Below are 10,870 nucleotides of genomic sequence, written 5' to 3' on the forward strand. Positions count from 1 at the left end.
GGTGAGGGGGGTGAGGGGGGTTTGTGGTGGGGGGACCTCTCCAGTTCTCCCTGGGGCCCTCGTGGAGACACCTGCATCATAGAACAGCTCCGTGCCCGATGTCCCTGCCTTCCTGGGCAGAGCTGTGCTGGGCCTTAGCACTGTCGCCGGGCTGAGGCTGCAGCTCTGTCTGGGAGCACCTACCAGGTGTGCACAACAGTGTGGTCACCTCCTGGTGATACCGTGCGGTGGGACCTGGCATCCCCAGAGCTGGCGAAGGGCTGTCTGTGGATTTGCTCCCAAGGGAGAGATGTGCCCAGCAGGAAGCCCTTGGGGGCCCCAGGGTCCTCGCCCCTCCATCATTTGGGTCGAATAGTTCAGAGTTAGTTCCTTGCTGCTGTCAGATCCATGGAGACCACCGCAGCCATTGGACCAGTTGCTCCTGCATGGTGCCTGGTTTCTCTGCCAGCAGAGTACAGGCCCTGCCCTGGGTTCCCAAACCTGAATGCCTTCCTCGCCGCAGGCCCTTGAGCCGTGTGCGGTGGGCAGCCCTGGCTGCTGTGCTCGCCACACACTGTCACATCCCAGTGGGTCCTCGGTGCTGTGTTTGTTGAGAGAACTGGTGCCTGGCAAGTACCAGGTGTGCAGAGGATGCGGCGGTCACCCAGAGGAGCACCGGGGCCATGCACATCCCCCACTGCAGCGGCTGCTGCGGCCACAGAGTGGGAAGCAGGAGAGGTCAGGCCGATCCGCGAGACCCTCGGCCTTTCCTCACCAAATCCCCAAGCGTCTGCCTTTCTACGGGATCATCCCTCCCCCTCCTACCTCTCTTTTTAAAAGTCAGTCCTGACTCCCAGGCCCCTGCCTGCACCCCACCATACATGCCCAGTGCCTGGCACTCGGTGCTGGCTCAGTGAGGAGGAAGAGGTGCGGAGCGATGGCTGGCTCTGCTGTGGTGCCCCCAGGGCGAAGTCTCCCTCGGAACACAGCCGTGAGAGAGGAATCTGCATGCATCAGCCGGGTCTTGATTAAACAGCTTATCTGACTTGTGTCCCGGCTGTAAGTCATGTCGTGTGTCTTGACTGAGATGCTTCCCCATTACCTGCCAGCATCTTCCTGTGGAGTGCGGCAGTTCCTCCCGCTGTCCATCCACACATGCTGTCTATCCGGGAGGCCACAACACTGCCCACTGTGGTGCCACTTTCGCGTCCACTGCTGCCCTGAGCCACGCTGAGCGCGGCCCTCGGTTTCCAGCCGTGGACTCGGGAATCTGCAGCCCAGGGCACATCAGTGGAATTGCATGGACTTCTAACCTCCCTGCTCCACTGAAAAGCAGAACATGGTCTGCTCCCCTGACCAGCTGTCCCTCCTAGACACACGCCACGTGCTAGGAGACAGTTTGCTTGTCAGATGGCTGATGCCCACAGGAGCTGCTCAGTCACTGGTGCCAGAGGCAAGCAGCTCGGCTGCACTTGCCCCAGCCCACCCTGGCTCAAGGCTTAAGGGATCCCTGCACACAGTGGCCCAGTCTCCCGGCTGCTGGAGCCCATGGCACAGTCCTCGGATGAACGCCTTGGCCTGCAGCACCCCTTCTGGGAATATTAGAGGCATACCTCCCCTTCCCGAATCAGGGAGCCCGGGGGGCAGCAGAGAGAGAATTGTGGTTACTGTGAAATCCTCGCCCTTCTTGAGCGTGTGAATCTGCGTCAACTCCCTGGGTCTGTTTCTGTTTTCTGTGTTTTCTCTTGCCTTTCAGGTGTTGGTCCTGCTCCTCCCTGTGTCAGGGTTTCTATAGGGATTCTGAGCATTGTGGCTCTCTCTTCTCCCAGGGCAGGCCCTCCCTCCCATCCCCAGCAGAGAGTGGGGTGTTAAAAGGGGCATTCCTCCATGAAATAAGTGGCTGTCCAGATGTGAGGCTGGCTAAGGTGTTTTAAAGACACTCACCTGCCCCACAAAGGCGAGGGATACATGAAAACAGGGTACGCGAGGCATGCCAGCTACGCATCTCGGGGGTCCAGAGTGGGTGGCTTCACCTCCTCCACAGGATGCTTACAGGCCCAGTAGTCCTTCAGCGTTCAGCCAGTGCCCTGCACCATGCTGAGTACCAGGGACACTGCTAGGCACAGGCAGACAAGGCCCCCCACAGCCCCCAGTTAGGGGCTCCAGGACACAGGCAGACGAGGTCCCTCACAGCTGCAGTCAGGGGCTCCAGGACACACCTTTCCTCCTGTTCTCATTGCAGGGCATTGATTTCTGCCCTGGGCAGAACGTTTCAGGGGTCACCACTCACAACCTGGAAGACCACACGAAGCTGCCCCTGATCTTCCACCTGGGACGGGACCCAGGGGAGAGGTTCCCCCTGAGGTAAGTCAGTTCAGGGCCTCCTGACTGCCAGGGCAGTGCCAGCCACACGCCCCCAAATGCAGGCTCCACAGGGACGGAGCCCCTCTGCACCCTGCCCGCTGCCTCCCCGTGCCCAGCCCGACTCCCCCAAACGCAGGCTCCACAGGGACGGAGCCCCTCTGCACCCTGCCCGCCGCCTCCCCGTGCCCAGCCCGACTCCCCCAAACGCAGGCTCCACAGGGACGGAGCCCCTCTGCACCCTGCCCACCGCCTCCCTGTGCCTGTGTCTCCTCTTGCTGTTGGTGCCCACACATGCTTGGTGGCCTGCCTTCCTCTCAGGGTGCCTGCTCCTGCCCACCCTGGTGGTCTCCCCACTTCTGTGCCACCGTCCACCCAGCCCCCAGTGATGTGTCCCCGACTCTGAACTGCCTTTGGGGATGGCTGAGGCCAGAGAGGAGGTGTCGAGGCCCTGGGGCCAGCAGGAGGAATGGCAGAAAGCTGCCAGCCCCAGCTCCATCCTCTGCTCTCTGGGCCTTGTCCTCACCCCATCGAGGATGCCGGAGCCTGTGCCGTTGCCTGCCAGCTTTCAGGGGGGAAGCCCTCCCCTTACCCTTGGGAGTCTCGAGGGTCACGGTCGCCAGTTCCAAACCCACGTGCCCTCTGGCAGCTCCTTAGGGGCGACACAGAGGCCCCAATGCTTGGCTGGAGACCCCTCTCTGGCTTCCTTTTTTTTTTTTTGTCCAAAGCTGTCTCCTTGGGCTAGGCCTACCTGGAGGCGTCTCCACCTCACCGAGCAGGATGAGCAGGCCCCAGTCCCTGCTGAGGTCTGGGGTTCTGGGCACGTACGTTTCCGGCACTTCTGCCCTGTCGGGTTGGTCCTGGGCAGACCCAGGAGCTTCAGGGGAGTGGCTGGGCAGAGGCAGAGCCAGGCTCGAGCACAGCAGTTGCTCTCTGCCCAGGCGGTTCTCTGCTTACCAGGGGTCCTGGGTTTGCGTAGGGCCAGTGGGAGGCAGCAGAGAGCAGTACAGGACCGAGGGTGGCAGCACCACTGCCAAGGTGGCTCGAGGCTCCTGCACCCTCTGGACGGGGCAACCGCCTTGCCACGGGGCTGAGCCTGCGCTGAGGTTCCTGGGCTGGAGCCCCTCCCATGCCCTCAGGGACCATTTGGGTACTTCCTCAGCAGCACCTCTCCTCCACCGAGCGTCCAGCTCAGAAGCCCAGGATGGTGACTGCGGGAAGGCAGCACGGAGCCTGGAGTGGACAGGGCCACCCACACCTCCCAGCTTGGCCTGAAGGGAAGTAGGGCCTTTGCCTTGTGATTAAGGCACGGGTGGAGCTGGGGTCGTCCTGGAGCAGGTGGCCCTGGGTCCAAGGCCAAGTGCCGTGAGTCCAGAGGGAGGAGACACAGACACGGGTGAAGGGCACAGGGGACGAGGCGGGGACTGGACGGAGCGCCACCAGCCTGGGCTCACCTGGGGCCACAAGCTGGAAGAAGCAGGAAGGAGCCCCAGTTCCTCCAGGGGTGCGTGGCCCTGAGGCCCTTGGTTTCAGCCCAGCCTCTGGACAGCGAGGGGCCGGCGTCTGCAGTTTACTGTTTTAAGCCCATCTCATGGCCATTTGTCGTGGGGGTGCCGGGCACTCGCAGAGACAGAAGCCCCCGGGGACTCATGATCACCACAAACCATGGGGAGCCTGGAGCCTGGGGCTTTGTGGAGCTGGAGGTACCGTCTGGGAGCCCCGGTGCCCGTGGAAGTCACTGAGGAGCCAACAGCCCCCTGGCTGGAAGCGCCATCCCAGGGGGACCACGGGGAGCAGATGGCAGGCCCCAGTTACACAGAACAAGCTGCTGGCCACACCGCTGCCCGCCACACCCCCCACAGCCTGGTCGCTCCAGGGACCACCTGAGGTGAAAGCCTCGATGGCAGTGCCCCCTCGCGTCCACTGGGTGTGATTGGCATCCACAGGGGGGTTCTCGGGGCTGCTGCTCCCCAACTTGCATTTGCTGGAGCCCCTCCAGCCAGGCCAGAGCAGACAGTCCCACCCCCCACCACAGCCACCCAGCCCCGCCCTCACAGGTTAGTTTAAAGCAAACCCAGGCAGCAGGCACAGCTTTCCCGAGGGGGTTACAAGGAGGCAGCTGTCAGCCATGCCTTTGAGAACCACTATCCCTGAGGTCAGATACCCATGACACAGCCTCATTCACCCTGGGGTGCTTCTCAGACACAGACACACATGTTGCTTTTCTGGGAGCCTCTCTAAATAAGATGGGTGGCCGGGCGCCATGGCTCACGGCTGTAATCCCAGCACTTTGGGAGGCTGAGGTGGGTCGATCACCTGAGGTCAGGAGTTTGAGACCAGCCTGGCCAACATGGTGAAATCCCATCTCTACCAAAAATACAAAAAATTAGCTGGATGTGGTGGGTGCCGGTAATCCCAGCTACTTGAGAAGGTGAGACAGAAGAATTGCTTGCACCCAGGAGGCAGAGGTTGCAGTGAGCCGGGATCACACCATTGTACTCCAGCCTGAGCGACAGAGCAAGACTCCGTATCAAAAAAAAAAAAAAGACAGGGCCAGGTATGGTCACTCACACCTGTGATCCCAGCACTTTGGGAGGCCGAGGTAGGAGGATCACTTGAGCCCAGGAGTTTGAGACCAGCCTGGGCAACATAGCAAGACCTCACTGATACAGAAAATAAAATATTAAGGCCGGGCACAGTGGCTCACGCCTGTAATTCCAGCACTTTGGGAGGCTAGGCAGGCGGATCACGAGGTCAGGAGCTCGAGACCAGCCTGACCAACATGGTGAAACGCTGTCTCTACTAAAAATACAAAAAAGCCAGGTGCGGTGGCAGGTGCCTATAGTCCCAGCTACTTGGGAGGCTGAGGCACTAGAATGGCGTGAACCCAGGAGGGAGAGCTTGCAGTGAACCGAGATTGTACCACTGCACTCCAGCCTGGGCAACAGAGCGAGACTCTGTCTCAAAAAAAGTTAATAATGGTAAGGCCGGGCGCGGTGGCTCACACCTGTAATCCCAGCACTTTGGGAGACCGAGGCAGGCAGATCACTAGGTCAGGAGATCGAGACCATCCTGGCTATCACAGTGAAAGCCCATCTCTACTAAAAATAATACAAAAAATTAGCTGGGCAAGGTGGCGGGTGCCTGTAGTCCCAGCTGCTCAGGAGGCTGAGGCAGGAGAATGGCGTGAACCCGGGAGGCGGAGCTTGCAGTGAGCCGAGACCGTGCGCCACTGCACTCCAGCTTGGGCAACAACAAGACTCTCTCTCAAAAATAATAGTAAAAATTGAAATTAGCCAAGCATGGTGATCTATGGTCCCAGCTGCTCAAGAGACTGAGGCAGGAAGATGGCTTGAGCTTGAGCCCGGAAGGCCAAAGACTGAGGCAGGAAGGTGGCTTGAGCCCGGAAGGCCAAAGACTGAGGCAGGAAGATGGCTTGAGCCCAGAAGGCCAAAGACTGAGGCAGGAAGATGGCTTGAGCCTGAGCCTGGAAGGTCAAAGGCTGCAGTGAGCCGTCTTCTCACCACTCCAGCCTGGGTAACAGAGCAAGATCCTGTCTCTAAAAACTAAATGAAATAAACAAGATTAAAGCAACAAGCCAGGCCGGGCCTTCAGGGACACTCGCCGTCAGGAGGTGCAGGTGGTCAGGAGGTGCGGGTGCAGTTCTCGCCGCTTCTCAACCACAAGTATTTGGCCACAGAATCCTGCAAAAACAGAAATGCACCTGAGGCCCTCCTGGATTAAAAATGGACCCTGCCACCAGGCTGCCTGCAGGAGGGGCGGCGGGAGCTGTGCTCAGGGATGCGGTATGAAGCCCAGGCTGGGACCATGACAGGCATCTCCGCGGGCACCAAGCGGGGAGCCCTGAAGGACCCCAGCTCTCCTGGAGGTCGTCCTCTGATGCAACCCCAGGCCTGAGGCCTCGGCAGGGAGTGGGTGGATGGAGCAGAAAGAGGCTGGGGCAGGTGGTGGGGGTGGGGAGGGGGGCACATCCCCACCCCTGTTGCATGCAGCTTCTGTGTGAAACCTCGTTTTTACGGAAGGTTCTGGAGCTAAAAACCAGTTCTCACAGCCTGGTGAGGGTCCAGGGCAGAGAGACTGGGCTTAGGTGAGTCTGCGCTCACCTCCCAGGAGGTGCTGGGCCTGGACAGGTGCGGCCATCAGGAGGGGAGCTGGCTCACCTGGTAACCCCATCTCTAGCTTTGTGAGGAGCTGCCACACCGCCTTCCAGAGTGGCTGCTCCAGTCCGCGTCCCCACCAGCAGCAACGCGGCTCCTGGCCTGGGCAGTGACAAGCTCCGGCTTCAGCCTCACACTCGTGGAGGTTCCTCCCTGCATCTCCACGATGACAGTGGTGGCAGGTGTCTGTTCACGTGCATGTTGGCGATATTAGAAGTGATTGAAGATGGTGAAAAAGCATCATCTCTGCAGATGTCCTCAGAGCCCGGCATGACAGTGCCATGGACCCTAGATTCACAGCATTGCAAACTGCGGCCCTCACGGCACCTCGTCGAGTTGTATAATCGTACCTTCGTGAAAATGAAAGGAATCCGAACACTCCGCGTGCTTGCATTGGAATTTTAGAACCACAGACGCCGTTCCCCTCCATTTCCCGCTTTTTTTGGGCAATAGGATGACGTTGCTTTTGTAATGAAACAAGTTTGTGTCGTATTTGTAAATGTTTACATAGTAGCGAGTACTGGAGAGACCCACACACAGGTCCCAGCCTACACGTCCCAGGTCCTGGTCACAGGCAGGTCACCCTGGTGGGGACAGGACGGGACGGTTCTGCTCACAGCCTCTCTGCCAGCGCTTGGCCTCCCGAGCCTTCATTTCCTCTGTTGCCCGTGAGTCTGAGGGCAGAGGATGGCTCAGGTGCCTGCTGTCTGTCCTAGCAAGGCCTGGGGCGCTGCAGGCTTGAGCACGTGGTCCACAGTGACTGCCCACTGTGGTTCTCGGCCCATTAGACCCCGGAAGCCTCAGCCTTTCCAGGCCAGCCCCTCCCTGTCCTTCACTGTCGGCCCCAGGCGCACCCCTGCAGCAATAGCCATGTGACCAGAGCTCTCTGTCCCCAGCTTTGCCAGCGCTGAGTACCAGGAGGCCCTCAGCAGGATCACCTCGGTCGTCCAGCAGCACCAGGAGGCCTTGGTCCCCGGGCAGCCCCAGCTCAACGTGTGCAACTGGGCAGTCATGGTAAGTGGCTGGTATGTAGGCGGCCATCTCTGTCAGGGCCGCAGCCACCCACCTGGGGCCCCAGGATGAACGGTGGCCAGCACAGGGCGGGGGTAGGGGCTCTTCCCTGCCTCCATCAGTGGTAAGGCCCTCGTGCCTCAGAGCACACGTGGTGGCGTCCAGGATTCAGGGAGCTGGAGCCGAGCGACTCGGGGACCAGAACAACACTGCACCAGGGCAGCCGCAGGTCCACATCCAGCCACTCGGGCCTCTGCCTGGCTGAGCTGAGACTGGGGAGCTCCAAGATCCCTCTCCTGCGCCCCACAGGTGGTCACTGGGGGACAGCAGGGAGCATGAGAGGGGCCGGGGTCCCCTGGTCCTTGACTCCCACACGGGCAGCTTCTCCTTGGGGGGCCCTGTGGTGACACCCGAATCCCCAGGCTCTGCAGGCACTGAGGCAGGAACGGCACTGCTGCTGGGTCCCGGGCGGACTGGTGCTGCACTGTGAGTGGTGGCGGCCCCAGGACCCGCCTGCGAGGTTCCCATTGTGCCTCCTTCATGCTGGGCCAGCCCCAGGGACCTTCGTGTCAGACCTGATCCCACTCAGTCACCCAGAGCAGCGTCTCCTTGCGGCCTGACGAGACCAGGCCATGTTCACCTCCAATGGAGAAACGGCCTAATCACACCAGCATCGGCCAGACACGCAAGCACAGATGGGCCTCCAGTTCCACTGAAGTCTGTTCAAGACAAACGATGCGTCTCCTTGTCCAGACCTGGGGGCCGCAGTCAGGGCCTCTTGGGAGCAGCTTCTCTGTCCCCTGTTTGGGGGTCCCCTAGGGCGGGGTGTGGACGGCCCAGCCATCCTGAGTGTGCAGTGGCCGCAAAGGCCTTTTTCCCAGCACAGCTGATGTGGGTCCCAGCAGGGAAGGCCTTCACAGCTCCTTCAGATGGGACATGTGCAGCCTTCACTCCAGTCGGCAGAAACGGGCCACACACAGGTCTGCAGTGTCACTCCTGGGTGCCCAGAGCTCACAGAGCACAGTGGAGATGGCCAAACCCAGCCTCCAGGCCCCTGAGCCACCACTTACCTGTTTACGTGGGCTGAGCGTGGCTGCCCACAGCCCCTGGATCCGCCGAGTGAAACCGCAGGAGCTCGGGACCCCGGGGCAGCTGCAGCCTTCAGCCTGGGCTCCTGCTGTGTGGGCCAAAGGATCTGGCTGCCGCATGGGAGCCGCTGGGTACCCGCCGTGACGTGGGAAGGAAGGTGGTGGCTCTGCACAGCCAGGGAGCCACAGCGTGGGCCGGCAGGTGGAACAGGAGAGCGCCGGACATCAGCACCTCCCAGCAATGAGGACCATGGAGGGCAGATGGCCTTGTTCCTGCCCAGGGAGGGTCCACCCTGCAGGGGTCATTTAGGACCGGGCGGGGCAGGGCCACCTCCGTTAGTTGGGGGGCTAGCGGGGGTGCTTGGCAAGTTTCATAGGAAGATATTCAGGGCCCTTCCTTCCAAGGGACCTGGGCAGTTGGCATCCCTGCCTCTGCACTCAGCAGTGGAGCAGGGAGGTCCCTGTCTCAGGACCCCTGAGTCTCGGGCCCCAGGAGCCCAGGGCCACCAGCCGTGGAGGATCCCTGGGCAGAAGCCTTCCACACCCAATCGCAGTCCGTGCTTCTGCGACCCAGGCTGCAATGGCTCCACTGGTGCAGGCCACACCAGCCATGGAGACCGGGCCCAGGGCAGGGGAGGGGGGCGCACAGCCTGGCTGCTGCTGCCATCTCCTGGGCACTGGGGGAACTGCCGCCACCTCCACATCTGTGCCCTCTGCAGGGGGAAAAGTGGTGCCAACCTGGCGAGCTGAGCCACTGGGGTCTGAGGGGCCCAGACGCCACTGTGAGCAGAGCCATGGAGGAGATGCACAGGCACGCGTGTGAAGCCTGGGGGCCACTTGCCCTCCTCACCCCTTCCCTGCCCTCTGTCCCCACCAACTGCAGGCCAGCCCCAGCCGAGGGGCTCAGTGGTGTCTCTGACACAGAGGAGAGGGAGTCTGGCCACCTGGACCCCTGCTCCTGGGACAGCTGAGCAGCCTTTGAGAAACGCAGACTCACACATACCCTGTGGCTGCCTCTGCTGCCCCTGGAGTTTGGGAGCAACCTCCTCACCCAAGCCCACCCGTGCTCTGGTGGCCAAGGGGGCAGGGACACTCATGTGGCATGCCTGCTGCCGCCCAGGGCTGGAGAGCGTCCTTAGTCCTCTGATTGAGCAGCACCCAGAATTCAAAGTCTGTCCCGACGGGAAAGTGCCCTCAGGGCCATGCGGCATCTGACGTGGCACAGAGGTGGCCTGGATGGAGACACAGAACCAAACTGCACCCATTTCAGCCAAGAAGGCTCCTCTTAGGGGCATAAGTCTCCCTTTCTGTTGCCAGGAAAAGTGCCCTCCCACTGGCCGGGCGCGGTGGCTCAAGCCTGTAATCCCAGCACTTTGGGAGGCCGAGACGGGTGGATCGCGAGGTCAGGAGATCGAGACCATCCTGGCTAACACGGTGAAACCCCGTCTCTACTAAAAAAATACAAAAAACTAGCTGGGCGAATTGGCGGGCGCCTGTAGTCCCAGCTACTCGGGAGGCTGAGACAGGAGAATGGCGTAAACCCGGGAGGCGGAGCTTGCAGTGAGCTGAGATCTGGCCACTGCACTCCAGCCCGGGCGACAGAGCGAGACTCCGTCTCAAAAACAAAAAAAAAAGTGCCCTCCCACCAAGCAAGGCTTCCACTAAGTGGGGCTGCGCTGTGAGGTCCACACACACCCAGGCGATGGAGGGGTGCAGGCTCCGCTCAGTGCCACACTGAACTGAGCCCAGCAGCGCAGTAGGGACCGGCTCCTCCCTGGAAAAGGCTTCTTGAGAAGCTGAAGCTGCAGGAGAGGGTGATGAGTTGGGAGGCTCAGGGTGGGCCTTTCTAACACCGCTGGCCACACAGAGGCCCTCAGCCACTTGGCAGCTGCATCCCCCACACCCGGGACTTCCCCGCCAAGTTCTCACTCCTCCAAAAGCAGCCTCTTCAGAGCTGAGAGGCTGAGTCGGGAGGGCGCCGTCTCCCAAGTTCCCATGATTCCTGGGGAGGCGTCTGTGTAGCTGCCCGCCTGGACTGAGGTGGCCTCCACACTGAGGCCAATTAGATGGGAGTTGGGGATTGGACTGGGCAGGGGACACATCAAAACTGCTCAAGACAAAGCGTGGTGGCTCACGCCTGTAATTCCAGCACTTTGGGAGGCCAAGGCAGGCGGATCACCTGAGGTCAGAAGTTTGAGACCAGCCTGGCCAACATGGGGAACCCTTGTTTCTGTTAAAAATAAATAAATGGGC

At 60.9% G+C, this 10,870-nt stretch overlaps 1 protein-coding gene across 1 annotated transcript in view; it reads left to right on the forward strand.

Moving 5' to 3' along the window:
- GALNS (galactosamine (N-acetyl)-6-sulfatase) overlaps positions 1 to 10,870 on the forward strand; it is a 52,324-nt gene that overhangs the window by 39,613 nt on the left and 1,841 nt on the right. The window contains exons 10-11 of the mRNA XM_017859268.1: positions 2,088 to 2,343; positions 7,415 to 7,532. Coding sequence (XP_017714757.1) covers positions 2,088 to 2,343; positions 7,415 to 7,532 — 374 coding nt within the window. The remainder of the gene's footprint in view (positions 1 to 2,087; positions 2,344 to 7,414; positions 7,533 to 10,870) is intronic.

This window comes from Rhinopithecus bieti, unplaced genomic scaffold, assembly GCF_001698545.2.
Source record: "Rhinopithecus bieti isolate Rb0 unplaced genomic scaffold, ASM169854v2 scaffold_1618, whole genome shotgun sequence".
In the NCBI taxonomy this organism is placed as follows: Eukaryota; Metazoa; Chordata; class Mammalia; order Primates; family Cercopithecidae; genus Rhinopithecus; species Rhinopithecus bieti.